Raw genomic sequence first — 18,823 nt, forward strand, 5'->3', positions numbered from 1 at the left:
GATCCGAAACGTGGTCGCTTACTATGGGCCTCATAAGAAGGCTCAAGGTCACCCAAAGGGCGATGGAGCGGGCTATGCTCGGAGTTTCCCTGCGTGATCGAATCAGAAATGAGGAGATCCGTAGGAGAACCAAAGTAACCGACATAGCTCGCAGAATTGCTAAAATCAAGTGGCAGTGGGCGGGGCACATAGCTCGTAGAGACGATGGCCGTTGGGGCAGGAAAGTTCTCGAGTGGCGACCACGGGCTGGAAAACGTAGCGTGGGCAGGCCTCCTACTAGGTGGACCGACGATCTGGTAAAGGTCGCGGGAAGAGCCTGGATGCGGGCAGCGCAGGACCGTTCATTGTGGAAAACCTTGGGGGAGGCCTTTGTCCAGCAGTGGACGTCATTTGGCTGAAACGAAACGAAACGAAACGAAATTTTCATACACAATAAATTTTATAAAATCCGATTTGTATGAAAATTAAAATAATTAAAATGAAGATATCAATTTTCTGACTTCACCATACCATTTATATGCCCATGTTAACATGGGCTAGTGTCGGCTCATATACCCATTTACCTAACACCCTGTATACTGACATATGGGAGCAGCACGGGATGGTGTATTTGTGACGTCAAACGTCAGTGACACTTCAGATTTGTATGCAAATGTTTTTTTTATCCACAACTAGGAAGCTCTTGGCCTGTATCTCACCTGATGGTAAGTGATAATCAGGCCGAAGGTGAAAGCGACCTTCACCCGGAATCCTCAACCACGGAGGAACTGGCTATCTTACCTCTAACTGCCGGAACACAACAATGCTGTTAACATTGTTATGGCGACAGACTTAGGTAAGATGGTGGAAGCTGGCCAGGCGGACTTAGAACAAGCCCTACCACCAACCAAACCGAACAGAAATTCTGCCCCCACTGGGAATCGAACCCGGGACCTCTGCGTCTGAAGCAGGTGGTCTTACGACTAGACCACAGAGGCGATTACCCCTCCCGTGCCGCTTCCATACCTCAGGCACTGACTAGTTAAAGATAAAGATATTTTTATTTATCAGAACATGTGTGACAATATTGCAATACAGAAATATACAGGTGACTTTGTTATCAGTATCCAAATTTTTTTAATAAGCTCTAGAACAATTTCACAATACAACTTTAACGTAATTATTTTTAAACGTGGAAAGTCTAATTCGCGGGTGCCCATATCTTAAGTTTTAAAGGTTATTGCTTATTTTCGCTCACCATTATATCTATTAAGCTTTGCAGTTAACTGTGTGTACGTATTTTTCCATGAACAAAGCAAATTTTCCACGTGAGTCAATTTGGAAACCGCGTGCAGCGGATGAAGATACATAATTAAATATGGAGAAAAAAGTTTTTTTTTCTTTACGTAAATCAATTAAGTTACTGATTCTGAGTCGATCCTGAAAATTTGGAGACTGATACAAAAATCACCCTGTATTTTTGGTGTTAGTAGGTTTTGTTAGTATTATCATGTCTTACCGATATTCGGCGTGTAAAAAATATAATTAGTCTGTTTTTACAAGTCAATACAGCTAAGTCAAAATTAAATAATATTCTAATATTAAGAGTAGGCGCACACCGTTGATTTTTCGTCGGCTGATAGTTTAAAGCCTGGTCCGTGAGCACGTAGAATCCCGTGCAATGACCCCAAGCTACCCATCCTTATAGCTCGCGCGTAATTATGTTGCTATTAAAATCGGGCACAACTATCGGCCAACTAAAAATCAACGGTGTGCGCCTACTCTTAACGTTAGACCTATACTTATAAATCCCTTTCTTTTCAGTCACGCAGCCCAAATCCTAAAAGTCAGAGAGATGTGGTGGCGAACATTCCAGTATTACATCGACAGGGACATCCGGACCATAGAGTACGATGAACTGGTCAACGTAGCTCGGTTCAAAGTGAAGTTGGTGAAAGCCATAGGACGAGTGCTAGTTGAAGGACATAGGGAGTATGTGACGGGGAAGAAAAAGCTTGATGATGATGATGATAGATGAATAAATTAATAAAAAGTATTTCTGGTATTTCATTTCTATCGCATGTTTTTTTTTTAACTAAAAGTGTGACTGATATTTTTACCGTTGGCTGGTAGAGAAAAAAAACATTTATTACAGTGGTACATCACTAAACAAAATCAATACTTACATAAAACAATTATTCAGTAGGTATTAATAATATTAAATTGACATAACTGAAACCAAATGGTCATTTTCAATATTATCACACACACAAGTGTCACGTTTTTATCAAGAATTTTATATTCACGATTGATGGAGCCAGTTGAGCTAAAATTGCAATAGCATTCCTACATTGATGTAACATTGCATTACGAAATATGGCAGGCGCTCGTAAGACTTTATTTTACGATTTTTTTTATTAAACTAAATTACTATGTATAAGCTTCCCCTGATTATGAACTCTATTGTTTTCATTGTTAAAGAGATGTATGACCCAGTCACTGTTTACAAAAAGTGATAGTAGTAGACTAATTACTTAGGCCCCGGTATACAGGGTGGAATTTTGTAATGACACTTTAAGGGAAAGTGCTCTTAGCCTTAAAAGCTATGAGCTCCAAGACGTGGCATATAAAGGTAGCAGTTAGTAGCAACTGTTGGTTATAAAACAAACTCTTTTATCTAGCGCAGTTTGTTCTCGCTGGATAGGTGACCAGCCATTCTGATGCTAGGATGGCGCATCACCTAAGAAAGTAGATTATTTTCTTTAAATCGAGGGTAGCAACTATTTAACGATTAGTAGCAACTAGTAGTAACTGGAGAGCAACTTTCAAGATTTGTTTCGATGTAAAATATGGGTAGTGACCGTCCATTCTGACGCACACAAAATTCCACCCTGTATAACCGAACAGACGAGTTGCTCAAGGTGAATGACTCCATTGCTGTATTATTATCCTATAAATAATAAGTTAAGATGCCAGACATCTTAATTATGTAATAAAAATAAATGTTGAACACAATAATTTGACGGCCTTACTTAGCTAGTATGACTTGGTGGTTCGCCGCAACGCAATAGCTTAGGTCACGGGTTTGAATCCCGTTGGGATTTATTATTATATTTATCAAACTAGCTTTGTTTTGTAAGTATATTTAGCTGTCACAGAAAGATTTTATAGGGCGCGTGTTACGCTTCCAAAGCCACATAAAGAGATAAGTCTCTTTATCTAAATCGGTTTAGTATTTTAAGCGTGAATAGGTTACAGACAGTTTATTATTACCTAATAATGGATATTGCTTTATTAATTTAAGCGGACATTATTTTTAATTTGGGTACTTTAAATAGTAACATACCTTTCTACTTATTTTATTTATAATAACTATAAAAACATAGTCACTTGAATGTAATTACTAATTACCTACCTAATGTTGTTTTCACATAGAATGAGGAAGGAAACAGCATTGTTTGCAATTGGGTACTTATTCAATAATTTTACAATTTGAAATTATAATTTATCCTTGTTATTGTTATGGTGACACTATCACCTAACGTTTGTTTGATGCCTATTGTGTTTTGTATGTCTGGATTTCCATACTTTTAAACTACTACATACCTAAAGCGCGAATTATTGCAAGAACTCTAACCATAAATTAAATGATAACTCAGTAACTTACAACACGGTCGAGCTAACTGCACACCTATCGGCCGTGACGTCACATCGACGCTCGTACGGCCGGCGGCCGCCGGGGCGAACGCGGGGCCTGGCTCACTCCGCGCGGTACATCCGATAATTACCTACAGCGAAGCGCCCCGCCGGCGGTTATTATTAATCAGTCGAGTGTCACGCGCGCGCCCGTCAGGACGCTGGCGTGCGTTGTAGTATGATTATAATTCTATGATCGAAGTATTATTTAAAAATGGACATAAAGAGAAAGAAATATTGTGCGGCGTTCGGGTGTTTAAATTCGAAAAGAAATCTACCAGATTTATCTTTTTTTTTTCGCTTCCCAAAGATACTGAAAGGTATGTTGGCCATGTAGGTAATCAATAATTCTTAGGATAGTATAGGAACCTAACCTACTATGACTACTGCTCAGAATGCGTTCGTTCGTTTCAGCCAAATGACGTCCACTGCTGGACAAAGGCCTATCCCAAGGTTTTCCTTAATGAATGCATACTTACCTACATACGTAGGTACCTCATTACAAATAAGTAGATTCATTATTTTTTCACTAGACAGCAACCCTAACAGCGTAAGAAGAGTTCAGAGGCACGCGATAGAAAGAGACAAAACTTGTAGGTGAATAAAATTGTAGGTACGTAGTGCTGTGCGAGCTGAATTCTACTGTATCGCGTCGTAGCAAGACTCGCATTTATTTAAATCGTCTTGCGGAGTAATCCTTCTGTACCTGTACTATTACTTATTCTGTGACGCGGGGAAGTGTGCGAGGGAGAGGCATTCCAGCGAGGTGCTCAGTTATCTCGATCGGGTTATAATTAACTTTTTTTTTAGTAATGATCATAATTATTATCGTCCAATTTGTTAGAAGATAGTGAGTTTTTTATTCTTACTGCATCCAAAAAACACGCGTATTGCAGGGGAAATAGGGGAGTCCCTTCATTTTACTCTTTTAATTAACTATGTAATTTCACTACCTACCTACTTTTACTGTAAGCGGTGAATTGCTGACTGACTTGTTTTAGGAAAAGTCCCTGAGTGTTTAACTGTTTAGTAAGATTCAAGTCAAAGCATCTTGATAGGGGATTAACCTATTTTGTGTATCTGAAATATAGGTACCTCTACGACAATGTTTTCAGTCAGCCTTTTCCAGAATATCTGAACAAATGCGTGCGTAAGTAGGTTGCAATAAAATAGTTACAGACGCGTGTAAAAAACCCCTGAAGTAAAAGAGCATGGGAGTGAGGCGTCAAGGAATCGAAGGTTCACTTCAATTCTTTAAGTTATAATTATAGTTTATGCCCACAGTTTATGCCTATCGAACGTTATGTATAAAAAACATAACCCTCCTTCTGGTGCAGTCGAGTAGGTACCTACTGCAATTAAAGTTTACTAACAAAGAAAATACATTAGTCATCGTCAGTCGTCTCGTCAGCTGTTGGATAATTAATAGTTTTCCTGCTCTAATTATTTGTACACAGATTAGGGAAAGACATCTCTAATGAGGGTAACTTTAAAATGTGATTCCCCACGCGGAGACATTTTCTTTGGAAATGACGTCAATGCAATGATGCGATGCGGGCGCAATCGTTGGGACGTCATTAGTGAAAGATGGCCACTTAAAATTCATGTGATAAAATAATCCAAACGATAAAGTGCGAAGGTATTAAATTATTTGGGTTTTCACTGTTTCTGAGTTAGTCCCCAATTCTGCAGATCAGCCGTTCCTGATGACTAAATAAAAATGTAAGGTACTAGTTAGTTAAGTAAATCGCACCTTCGGTAGAACAAGGGCACAATTGAAGCATTGGGTGCAACAAGGGCGTATCTCGTAAAATTGAGTTTCGAGAAAATTGACAATGAAAGTTTTAATGTCTTATATTTTTTTAATGTTTATAATTTGACTTACACTTACTTAATTATTTGTTAGTCCCATGATTTAGCAATAAGATTAAGGTATTTTAACTATTTTAAAGCAATCGGAAACATCTTAAAATGCGATTTTTTTTTACTTGTGTTATCCGCCCTTGTTGCACCAAACTGGTAAACAGATAGGACGTTAATTTAATTATTATTTTTTATGGAAAATAAATAACAATATGAATACTTATTTTATTAATTTTAATTAAAATGTAAGTTAAACATGTGTATTTATTATAATCACCGTTAAAATATTCAACTTTCTTAATATTTTTTCCGATTTTCGTGTTTTAATCAGATTTATCAAAATATTCACTAGACTGAAGGGAATCTTCCGAATCAGCTGCAACTAGCCTGGAAGGTCCAACCTGATCCTCCAGGCCTGCTTGGTAGGTCAGGACCAGTTTCAACCACTCATTTGGCTCACTTTTAGCAAGGTCCACGGACCAAGTCTCCGGATTTAATTTTTAAATATTTTCTTCTTTTTTAAACTGGTTGCCGCAATTTCCGGAGCTAAAAAGGTGAATCTTCAATGTTTTTGTTAATAAATTAAACACCAAATCAACACAAATCTACTCTAGAATCTTAGAGTGAGTCCATTTGCCGGAGGAATAATATATAATTGAAAATTCAGTCTCGCGACTTGGTCCGTGGACCAATCTCAAAGAGGGCCAAGTAACTGGAAGACTCAAAATTAGTCTTGAGTCATTTTTTACATTAATAAGTTTTCAAAAACTGCATACAGGTCGAATTTAAACGCACTTTTGTTACTGTGTGCAACAAGGGCGTAGCGCCACTTGTGACATAAATTATTCTCACGCCATCAGGGAGCGGCTGATCGAAACGAGTTTTTGGGATGTTAAACTAGATGGTACAGTGCATGTTTTGATGTAATAACATCAAAACGGGCTTTCGGTGCCGAACGCCCTTGTTGCTCCCAATGCTTCAATTGCACTTTTTGCAATTTTACAGGAGAGCTATTTTAAGATTTTTATTGGATTTAATATGGTCTAGCTCTGATAATATTCCTGTAAAGTGGTCCACCTTTGCATGACATAAACTATATACTATATACATTTTACGCGCATTGCTTGCAATAATAAAAAGCTTTTAGTTTTTTTTATATTAATTTTCTTTTCAAGGAGGGGGTTCAATTATGCCCTTGTTCCACCAATATCTAAATTATTTTGTAGTTATGACCAATTTGAGATTTAATTTAGGATGATGTTGGAATAAAAATAAGCAGTGTTTTTGCATAAATAATGTATTTTTTTTATTAATTTTAAAGCGTGTAGTAACTTCACACAAAAAAAGTGAATAAAACTTAGAGATAACATGACTTTTTAGTATCTATCTATAGAAAAGCGGAAGGTCACTGATAGACTCACTCATCACAAAATGTCAGAAACTATAACACCTACAAACTTGAAATTTGGCAGGTAGGTTCCTTATAGGGTGTAGATATCCGCTAAGAACGGATTTTACGAAACTCCAACCCTGAGGGGGTTAGAGTTACACGCGTACGAAGTCGTGGGCGGCCGTTAGTTCTTTAATCAGTCTTCGTTCGTTTCAACCAAATGACGTCCACTGCTGGACAAAGGCCTCCCCCAAGGTTTTCCATAATGAACGGTCCTGCGCTGCCGCATCCAGCTTCACTCTTTTATAACTACTGTTCCAAAACAAATTTACTTAGCAAAACTCTGGAAATACGCTCGTAATTACTTATCAAATAATAGAATTTTTATAAAAATAACATAAACTTAAACAAAAAAATAGTCTCTTTATGTTTTATTCAGTACCTACACTGTTTTTAATTATAATTTAATCCTTCCATAATGGAGTTTTAGTTAAATTGTTAAATTTCTAAGCACATTTTTTGAAATAGCACTCGACTTTAAGACCTAAGAATATAAAAAAGTTGGACGGACAAGGGCATAACTGTCTGAACGACTTTTTCCCTCCAATTTTTTAATTACTTACTAGGCATAAGTGTGATAGATGTGGCCTTGTCACTCCCGAAACCAAAAACATCAAAGGGCATATTTACCATTGCGGCGTTAGCGCTCCAAATGACAAGTACTTCATTCCCCGCTGACGGCGCAACTGACCAATGAGACTTTGTCGCGTCAGAACAGTAAAATAAAAGCGCCAATAAGACAAAGCCGCTATTTGCCCCTGGCGGTTTTTTGAAGGAATTAAACGGGTGTCTTTGTCTCAACAGTTGAAAACACATTTTTAAAGTATTTCTGCATACTTAACTCATTTTTGCAATTTTTGACAATTGTGCCCTTGTTCTACCGAAGGTGCGAAATGTAGAAACCTAGGTAGGCATGAATAATAGGTAGGTACTTAACTAATTTTTATCCTTGGTTTCGCCCGAATTGATTCGACCAAAACGCGCGCGCCTTTTAAAATTACCTACTCAGGTAGGTACCTAGTTAATTAACATCACAAACCAAAATTTAATGAAGGCATGTTGACGGCAATACAAATTGGAGTTTTACACGCTTTCACAGCGGAGAAATGTTATTTTTGTGCATGAAATATTTAAAAGTATGTGGCGTAGGTATTTGGGGGTATTATAATCATCATGGATACGGTAGTTACACTATTACATATAATATTTTTTAATAAAGCAAAGTTTTCTGAAAAAAAAACTGGAAAGTAGAAAAATCATTTTCCAATTAAAAATAAAACGAAACGGTGAATCGGACCCCAGTCCTCATGATGCGTCACCGTCAGCTGTCAAACTGGCATGTCAATTTTCAAATCGGTATTTTACTGTGCCCAGCTTTAAGTTTGTAAATGTAAATAAAACCGGATAAAATAAATACGTAGTGGCCACGACAACACACAAAGAGGTCTGCCTGGCATCAAACCGGTCAGTTTTCCTCATCGTAATCATACCGTCGCGAACCTGCAGCGTTCGTGGTTGCGTTACCGCTGACAAATCGTGTTTTGTTTTAATTAACTCTAAAATAAACAAATTTAATGTTAATTAGTGTGTGTTAGCAAAAAAATACTCACAATGAAGGTGCTCGTGCTGAGTTTTGTGTTGTTTTTAATCACAGTGTGTTGCGGACAGTCTGTGGGTAATTCCACAATTCCGACTTTGCACAATGGACTCACGGAAAAAATCGGCAATTTTTCCCTCGAACTCTTATATCACACGTCGAAAGCGCAACCGAAGGAGAAAAATCTGATTATATCTCCTATAACTGTATGGACCATTTTAGCAGTCGTGGCGGAAGGCGCCGTTGGAAACACGCTAGCCCAGATAAACAACGCTATTCGTCTTACGAGAAGGACACAAGACACTACCAAAATGGAGTACATAGATTTAGCTAAGTGGTTACAAGTCAAAACAGCTACCATTGATCTTGCAAAGGTGAATGCCATGTTCATTGATCAGCAACGCCTTCCCGAACAAGACTTCAGAGATCTAGCCAAAAATTTCTACGACACCAACTTGGTTGCGCTAGATTTCAGCAAAGCTGAATTAGCAGCTGACAGCCTAAACAAGGCTATTGAAACTGCAACGCGCGGTAGGATACCTAAATTAGTGTCGCCTGAACTATTTTCAAACTCCATAATGGTGTTGACGAGCGCCCTGTACTTCAAAGGACAATGGACCGTGCCGTTTAATTCATCAAGCACGTCAAAAATGCCGTTCTACAGCAGCGATGGAAAGAAAATTGGTGAAGTCAACATGATGTATAATAGACATACATATCCGTTTGCCAACCTCAAGGATCTTCAAGCTCGCGTTATTGAGTTGCCGTACGGTCAAGAGAATCGTCTGTCTATGCTTGTCATGGTCCCTCATCCCGGAGTATCACTAGAAAACATGTTCTTCAACTTCAAGAATGTAACGTTAGACAAAGTTTTCACGGAACTAAGGATTGCAAGAGAAGATTACGGTGAAGACGAGGTGGACTGTTTCCTACCTCGTTTCAAGATTGAATCGACTATTGATATGACAGAGACCTTGAGGAGACAATTTGGTATTACTGATTTGTTTGACTCGGAGCAAGCCAGGTTATCTAAAATAGCAAGAACCCCTCTGTACGTGTCGAAAATGGTACACAAGGCAGAAATAGAAGTGACGGAGGTGGGAACTGTCGCGACTGGTGTGACTGCAGCAGAATTCAGTAATCGCTTTGGTGTCATCCGTTTTGAAGCAAACCGGCCTTTCACTTACATGATTGTTGAGAGGGTGACAAACTCTATTGTCTTCGGTGGATTTTACCAAGAACCATCTTTGTACTGATTTTAAATAATGTTATCTACATCCTTTATTTGTGGAGATTACTCATTATTTTTAAACTAGACCATAAAAAATGTCACAACCACAACTTAGGGATAAAAATACATTCCGTTCCGTCTGTGATGAGAATCCATCCTTATTAGCAATTAAAATTTTATAAACAGATTTATTTAATGTTTTCAAATCAAATGTCTCAATGAAATTGAGGTTTTCAATTTGGATTCTTGAAAATAATTTAATTTTAATATGAAGAAATGTATCTGATGAACTACTCACTAACATTATTTATATTTGACCAGCAAAATGATATTTTTAATTTTATCTGTCATTAGAGAATTACCAACCACCTTCTGATAGATCATTTTGTAAGTAATGGGTATCTAACAACCAGAACAATTAGGACAAAATGTTTGTTTCAAAGCGGAAACTAAGCATGTAACAGTACACTACAAAATCAGACTTTACTCAAAGTGCCTAGAGGTCACAAATTAAAAATCAGCTGGTATTGTCACAAAAAAATTGTCACAACTTTTTGGCTGAGAACAGTTTATAATTTAAAATGAGATTGTTATCTATGAGATCTTTATGTTCCTTATAAAAACATGACAATATTTATTTCACGGTCACTCAGATCATCACATAGCTTTATTTTAACCTTGTCTGTTGACACTGTAATGAGACGCCTGTGTTCATTCATATCAAAAAAGATCAGAGGTCGCACGGTATTTGTACATAAATAAGAATATTATTTCCTGAAATAGCATGTAATGGCTTGCAATAAGATGTATTTTCGTATGTTTTGTAGCAAAAAATAGATTGTTTAACTCTAAGATATTGTTTTGATTTAATAATTATGGACACAACTAAGAATCTGTTTAGTAATAATTGTAATATATTTATTTATTCCCTGAATCTCAATTGGATCTGTTAACCGACTTCAAACAGTAGGAGTTTTTTCAATGCATATTTTTGTCATTTAGATTAATCAAGGAAGTCTCAAAAAATTATGTTACAGTGGGCCACAGTTCCTTCCCGTTTTTTCTCTCGCTCTCATCGAATGGTGATTCTTTGCGATAGAACGAGACGACATGACCGGAACTGTGGCCAAATAGTACAGTCAGCGTCAAATAGTTCGTGACACCCAAAGTGGCCAAAAAGTTGATAAAACAACCTTATTCCATTGTAACAAAGACGTGTTGCCAACTTATTGGCTACTTTCGGTGCCACGAACTATTTGACGCTGACTACTATCTTAATTACTACCTATTTTAATTAGTGTAAATATTAACAATGACCATTCACAAATAAATTGTGTCTATAATTTTACCATATTGAAACGATTTATAGAATTTTTATCAATATTTATGCAGTACCAATAAGATCAATATTTGCATTTATTAAAATGTTGTGGTCATTATAAAACTAGTTTGTCTCAACAAATACTTAATATAATACCTATGGCCGATTGGTTTTTACACATTTCATAATGGTGACCTTGTCTCTAAACGTAACACAGGCGCGACAAGCTAAGTGGCATCTTAAATTGCTGTAATAAAAGCGATTTTTCAACAAAAATGTGTGTCACTTGCACGTAAAATTAATAATATCGTGTCACGTCACGTCTTTTAGTATAAAATTACGACGTTAGTTTAAAATACTCTGATTTTGTAAAATAAATGTCTTAGAATTAATACACATATATACTTACTAATATTATAAAGCTGAAGAGTTGTTCGTTTGCTAGCTTGAACATGCTAATCTTAGGGACTACGAGTAATAGTCCGATTTGAATAAAATATTTTTGTGTAGGATAGCCCATTTATCGAGGAAGGTTTTAGGCTTTAACATCATTACAGTCAATAAGCGTGGACAAGAAAAATCCTGTAAAAACGGGAAATATTCAAACTATTTTCACGCAAAAGTACGAAGTCGCGGGCACGTCTAGTTAAATTACAGTTATTTTCCGAAGCCAAATAAGGCATTGCAAAACTAGGAAGCAACTAATTATGCTTGTAGTAGTTAAATATTGTTATTTTCCTCCTAACTTGGTTTTTCTACGAATTTCAACGTGATTGCTTGTTAGTTTCGCGCCAATTTTAATTTAATATGCCCTATGAAATAAATACTCATGTTTTTGAAGATGTCGTTTTATGGTCACCGTATGTTCTTTTAGTTCTATAATTCTTAACTCTTGCGTTTTTGCTACAAAAGTGAATTTTTAATAAGTACTTAGCTGACGACGCTGACTATTTTAGAGAATGTACATTATTTTAAAAGTAACATGTAAGTAATCAATGTAAGAATGTTGTGATTTTATATTTGTGTGATAAAAAGTGCCTTTAATTAATAAAATATAATGTTTAAAATACCTAATGTCTTATTTTATATTTTCATTTCAATAAGATTTTTGTATATTTAGAATGCATATAAACCATTTTTTGAAACAATGAGGGATTGCTGGAACTGACATTTTCAATTTTCAAAAACGAATGTTTGCATTGCATTTTTTCAAGAGGTCACTTTCTGACAAAAACTGTTTTAGTAGAAAAATGCAAATCATTGTAACGGTGATAGCATAAATTGGGAGATCGTACCAATAGGCTATTCTACACTCGGCAATTGGTAATTCCTAATGGAGGTCTTTGCTCTCTCAGAATAGTTACAGCATCATCAAGCGGGGCGCGGGCATTCACCGCAATCCGCTTTGTAGCGATACATCCTTCTTCTTTAAGACTGTTTTTTACCAGTCTTGTCTTTTGTCACTTGGGAACTTAACTGATATTAAGACATTATGTGTTTCTAGTAGTAAAATGCCAGCTTCAACCTAATTTTATAAAATCATCCAACTAATCTGTTTTAAGAGACTACTCAGACAGAAAAACAGGTTTAAAAATAAATCAATAAAAATCTGCTTAAGTACGGTTTTACCATTATTATTTACCAAAGCCAAGGCAGTTTCTCGAATAACACAAGCTTTTATTTTATTTAGTGTTATCAAAAATATTGCTTATAAATAGAAACATTAAACACCTAACTACATAATACAGGGTGATAATTTTGTTACGTGCATGTTCGTCTCAGTGATTTTGAAAGTTTCCGAATTTCGCACGCTGCCTGCGACACCAATAAGAAGTAAGCCTAATCTAAAATAGTCATGCTTGGGATTCAAAGGAATTGTTTCGTTCAAAACAGGAAAATTTATTTAGTCTTGCGACAAGAAACGTACTGGGAATACCTCACCAATGATTCAACTACGGCTTATGCAATGACCTTCTGCCCATCATCATAAGGACGTCGAATTTGTTATTTTGTAAAGTATTTAAAGGGACTTTGTTTTTTGCTTAGTAAGTAAGTCGTAACTAGTAACTAGTTTGTTTTACCAACCTAAATTTAAAAACTTTTATTCTTTAGTTTACCTATGTAGCTAGACAACAACGTTTTAAACTGTCCTCTCCCTAGGTTGTGTGGTAGAGATTGCTACATAGCGATAAGACCGCCTTAGTTGTGTCGTCTCTTTTGTGTGCCTATCTGTTTCTTTCACTGTGTTGTGTGTTCAATGTAGTGTTTGTTTATCTATTTATCTACACACTTTGTTTTCTTTTTTACTTTTTAAAGTTCATTTGTTCCGTCTCCAACGATTTTAACGGGAACCTTTTATGCCTATCAAGGTAGGCCTAGACAGGCAATTTATTTTTGACAGAAAGTATGGAGTGAGTGTACCTACTATTAAAGGCCGGTCGATCTATTCTCATAAATAAAACACTGGATACTCATCTTTCACATTATATTGCCTTAATTTAGATACAATTCATCACTTAGCACAAAAGCGCGCGGAGTCGTCTCCGCGCGTCCCTCTATTCTGACGTTTGATTCTCGTGTGACATTGACGTATTGTCAATGTCACTATGACAGCATCTCATTGGCTATAACGGTACCGCTATTTTAACGTTTTAGATTTTTCTTAACACTACCTATTTAGGTTAACTAATGGAGTTCCCATTTTGTCAAATAAATACTCGTTATCTATTTTACATTTAGTTTATTAAATATCAAGTTACATTTTTGGCGCATATTACACAATTTGGCAGTTTTTCACATATTAAACTACTTTAAATTTAAATAATAACATTTTATTGTAATATGGAAACTACAAACGTATTTGGCACATTCATATTATTATTTATTACAAGAATCTACTACCTACTAAGTTTGGATTAATAATTATCTACAATATCCACATATTTTTTCTCTATACTATGTATTTTTACTTTACACTTATTAAATTAGTACTTTAAAACTAATTAGGACTCAATACCTAAGTAATTAAAACAAATTCGCGAAGCTTTTTTAATATCAGATAAAAAAGTTAGTTTCCATGATTTCAAAAAGGAAGAAGGCAAATCTTTTAAGATACAATTCACATACACCAATATCTACACTTACTTACCTAAGTATTACTTATTTAATATTTTTACAATGATCTTATTTAAATGAATAACCAACAATTTGAGGCCATTTATTAAAATCTAAGCGAAACTATTTACATTAATTGAATACCAAGTTAAATAACCGACTAGTTTAAATTTTAACTTCGTCTTATCAATAACAAAAGAAGAAGCAAAAACTCCAGTCATTCAACCAAGAGAAAAAGAAGGCAGGTAGTAAGTTATTTTACGTGGTTTACTCTGTACCACTGATTCATTTTCGACCACCCTAATTGTCTATTTCTGTTCTCGGAGAAGAACTTCATTACTACATAGGACTGGCAGAAGAATGAAGATAGGTAATAAGTATCATCACATAAGTAACCTGTCTTTGAACAACCCCTTTAAATCATAAAAGAAAGAAGCAAGATTGCCAGGACAATCTCTAATGGCTTCTGTCCTATCCTTAAAGAACTTCTCCATTGCAAAGGACTGACAGAAGAAAAGCACTACCTCCTCGCTAACCATGTTTTAACACTTCTCCACTGCATAAAACTGGCAGAATAAGAAAAAGAAATGTCTCCACTCTGATCATATTTTACCTCTAATTTTTATACATATCAGCCAATACCTTCTCCATCGGCGTCTGCCCAATAGTCTTCGAGAAGAACTCCTTCTCCAACTGCTGCGGGCTGACTAGACGTAGAAGTGGCAGAAGTAACAGAAGTCTTCCAAACCTGGCGGGGGCAGTACCATGGGCGGTCCTCGCGTGGGTCATCAGCATCACTTGAGCTTGATCCTGGAGGTTCTCGATCTGGAGGGGGTCTTTGAGGCCTCGTGTTTCTGTGGACGAGGATATCGTTCATTTTAGTCATGAGGTGAAATACGCTAGAAACTTACTTATGGCGTATTTTGAAGTGAAATAACTAGGTAACTACTTACGCTAGAACCTTATGCCCGTATTAACAAACGATGCTTAAGTGAAGCAGCAAATAGAACGCACAGCCTTGAATAGAGCTCTGTGATTGGTTCGTGTGTCACCCTGTGCGTCCACGCGCACTGTGAGACCTCATAGTAATGTTTGTGAATACGGGCGTTAGATCTACAATTTTTGCTTTGAATGGGTTTTCTCAACCTTTATTAAGTTTTTGCGTTTCATACTGTCCAAAGGAGTTGTAGTGATACCCATCACTGATCATCAACATTGACTGGCTTTAACCCCCTGACAATTTCTAGTTCCAGATGGGCTCTGGAGAGCATCGTCAGTATTCGTCAGTTCTTATGAATAAGTAGGTCCGTCAATATGTAACTACTTATCTCTGGAGGAAGTTTTTCCGAAGCTGCTTAATATTTGTTGTAGTAACGGCTTACTTAAAACTTACCAGATTTAAACAAAACTATGGCCTTCATGCAGGCAAACTCGGCTGGGTCCACCAGAACAGCTCTGTACCGCGCTAAGACTTCCCGAAGACGTCGGAGCGCTGCCGAGTTGATGCCGTTCTCTATTGGAAAATATAATTTTGATACGTTTACTAATACAGATATATTACTTAGGTTCATAAGCAGCAAGAAACCTATACCACATGGAGCAATAAAGAATTAGAATTTGAAGGGCAAAAAATCTTCGTCGTAGTAGACGAAGATAGAAATTTCAAGAAGAAGGAAGCAAAGGAAGGGATACTGAAATACTGGATAAGATTTGATAATTGGTGCTGTTTTTGGAGTCCCCCAAGACGTGTTGCCCTAAGGTTTAGGGAATATGGATTAACCCGACACTGGTAATTAGAAGGAATAGCAATCTAAATAATTTTTTGACGACATGGATGATAGTTACACTTTTACGCAAAAACTACTGAAGCGATTGTAAGTCCTCACAAAGCCGGAAGCTAAAGCTCATCAAGCTATGCTATGGTCGATGATGGCAAAACTGTTGAAAAACCTAATTGAAGACCTGTTGTAAGACCTAATTGTATGTACCAACATGATGCAATGAAATATTATGACTATGACTATGACTGTCAAAACACCAACCTTGGTAAGTCTAGTCGCTGATGGTAAATGTACAAACGGTTAAGAAGCACTACCAACCTTGGTCAGTCTGGTCGCTGCCAAAGAGCGCTGCGCAAGCTGCGTCTAGTGGTAGACACCACTGGATGGCGTTGAGAAGGAACAACTCCGACCACGCTTCTTCTAGGAGGATGACCTGTTAGAGAGAATATGCTTATTATTACTACAGGACGTGGTTGTTGACGGTAGGAATTTTATTTTTAACGTTCCACTTAAAGTTTTAAACTTTATTTACGTGATAAACTATGTTCTTCTACTTGGTCTCATAGTTATCTTGTGCCTTTCCCAAAAATAATAATTAATTTAAATTGGGTAGAAATAGTGACCATAGAATCACTATTTCTACCCAAAGATGACTCCTTAGCCTTACGAAATGTGAGAATCGCGATTTTTCAGATCGTTTTGTAAATAAGCTTACAAACTGACTGATGGTTTCAACAACCCTTACTTATTCGTCCAAGGGTATAAGTAACAGAAGACAAATTACTCTCAGAGGAAGCAGATAGATTTTTAATAAGTTTAAAATACAGGCTGTCAATAATATGGGGACGTACCAATTATGTTTGAGAATTTGGATAGGTAGGTACCTACTGTTTTTGCAGGAAAGTTTTCATCTGCATAGTAGAATCTGTCCTTAAATGTTTGATCCATACCTACAGGAACACCCTGTATAAAAGCTAGTCTTCTCTTACCTGATCTCTAAACGCAAGACTGGCGAAGGACGGCAGGTTTTTAGCCCATTTTACTGCCATGAACAGCAGTCTGGCTGCCGTTTCTGCTGCACTTTCTACTCCCAAAGGTCTGGAAAACAAATTGATTTTAATGTTAAAACTGTAGCTAACTAGGAATTTAGATGATTACTTACCTACTCATTTTAAATTAATGTATATCGATAGTTTAATTAATTTGATACTCATTCTGAAGGAAATCCCACTTGGGTAAATAAATGAATGTTGTTAGTTGTTACCTTACGTTACGTCCGACTTGGAGTCACTGGCAAAGCCAAAATTAATGCATCGGGTAAAACACTTGGAAAACGTATAGCGCGTAACTACCTACATACTAGTATATTTCGCAAGTCTTGAAGTCTGGCAAAAAAATATGTTCCCTTAAGATAAAATTAGTTTTTCTTTAATTTTCTAAGGGATTTCCCCTTAAAGGACGTAGCACACTTATCAACCCGGAAAGGTATCGTAACCGTATCAACTCGAGGCGGTCAGTATTATTTCTATGAAAGTCTATACTGCAACGCACACTGAAAACGATACATACGCATCGTACCGTAAACGCCTCGCCTCACGGTTGACAGCTCACGAAAGGTGATGACAGCTCGTGAAAGGCGACACGATGTTGATCCCTTTCCGAGTTTATAAGTTTGCTATGACCTCTAAATTAACGCAGTTCCAGATATTCTGTGACTCCAGTAGAGTTAATTAATGTAATGAAATGTCAACCTACCTATAAGGTACGCAGCTTTGAGGGTAGCTCGCGACAGATGGCGGGGAGTACGACGTGGAGTCTTCTTCGTTCGTCACGTCGATGCTGTCATCTGTAAAAAGATTGAAAACCATTTACTTCTTAATGATTGATCATAAGTTGATTGCAATCCTTTCAGTGAGTTATGAAAAAGAATTTGAAAGTCTTCGGTAGCATCCTTGGACATTTTATACACGCCACTTTGGTCTAGATGAAAAAACGTGAGAGATCATGCTTTGTGGCGTTCCTCAGAGGTGTAGCCTCCAAAGTACTAGACATCTAGACGTAGGTAAGTCTAGCAGTTGCTTGGCTGAAACAATTAACCGGTTCACCGTTTCCTGTAGATTTCAGCAGGCATTAGGTACCTACTAACTTACCGCCACTGGATGAATAAAGCGGGGGAGTTCATCTCACTTTGTGGCATTTTTTAAATCCACAACGTTAAAGCTGCATCGAATGGAAAGTGATGATCAGTACCTTAAATGAACAACTTTCATCTTCGAGTCGTTTGCGTATTCGACAAAATTCGATACTCAATCAACCTTCGAATTAAACGATAACGTGACAATTTTGATTCTCTAAATAAGTTTCGTACAACCATTTGTCATACTACGAGTAAGTTCACTTTACGACACGTTCACAAGGGCGCTGTTGTAGTTTTTGTACTAAATCTTTTGATGGCGATTCGAATACGCAAACAATTCAAACTCGAAAGTTTTTCGTGCTAGCCGTACCTACAGATTGAAGGTGGACACGAGCTTCGCCCGGAATCCTCAACCACAGAGAACTCGACGAAGCAGATGCCATTTCTTAAACAAGTCTATGTATGGCCTATAGCAGTGCTGGCAAATATTGGTGACTTACCGTCGCTGTCACTATGGCGGTTGGAGTCGGCGGCGGGTTCGTGCGACGAGTCCGGCGGCGGCGGCGGCAGCGGCGCGTAGTGCGAGAAAGATATCTTATTGTCCCTATTACGAGTAGGTACTGGCAGCGGGCAGCGACTAGATTTAAAAGCGAG

At 37.1% G+C, this 18,823-nt stretch overlaps 2 protein-coding genes across 2 annotated transcripts in view; one reads left to right on the forward strand and one right to left on the reverse strand.

The window, feature by feature from the left end:
- The first annotated feature begins 8,339 nt into the window (after window positions 1–8,339).
- Window positions 8,340–12,206, forward strand: LOC135083339 (serine protease inhibitor 77Ba-like). Its single transcript, XM_063978073.1, has one exon. The coding sequence runs from the start codon at window positions 8,600–8,602 to the stop codon at window positions 9,839–9,841; it is 1,242 nt and encodes a 413-aa protein (XP_063834143.1). The 5' UTR covers window positions 8,340–8,599; the 3' UTR covers window positions 9,842–12,206.
- Window positions 12,207–14,091: 1,885 nt separating this feature from the next.
- The window catches only part of LOC135083199 (photoreceptor-specific nuclear receptor-like), a 40,144-nt gene continuing 35,412 nt past the window's right edge, over window positions 14,092–18,823 (reverse strand). Inside the window, exons 7-11 of the mRNA XM_063977933.1 lie at window positions 17,788–17,878; window positions 17,022–17,130; window positions 16,351–16,465; window positions 15,645–15,764; window positions 14,092–15,105 (exon numbers count right to left, since the gene is read on the reverse strand). Of these exons, the coding sequence (XP_063834003.1) occupies window positions 14,867–15,105; window positions 15,645–15,764; window positions 16,351–16,465; window positions 17,022–17,130; window positions 17,788–17,878 (674 nt within the window). The 3' untranslated portion in view covers window positions 14,092–14,866. The remainder of the gene's footprint in view (window positions 15,106–15,644; window positions 15,765–16,350; window positions 16,466–17,021; window positions 17,131–17,787; window positions 17,879–18,823) is intronic.

This window comes from Ostrinia nubilalis, chromosome 23, assembly GCF_963855985.1.
Source record: "Ostrinia nubilalis chromosome 23, ilOstNubi1.1, whole genome shotgun sequence".
NCBI lineage: Eukaryota > Metazoa > Arthropoda > Insecta > Lepidoptera > Crambidae > Ostrinia > Ostrinia nubilalis.

Bases quoted from the DNA above. Each gene is read 5' to 3' on its own strand.
- LOC135083339 (XM_063978073.1), top strand. From the start codon at position 8,600: ATGAAGGTGCTCGTGCTGAGTTTTGTGTTGTTTTTAATCACAGTGTGT.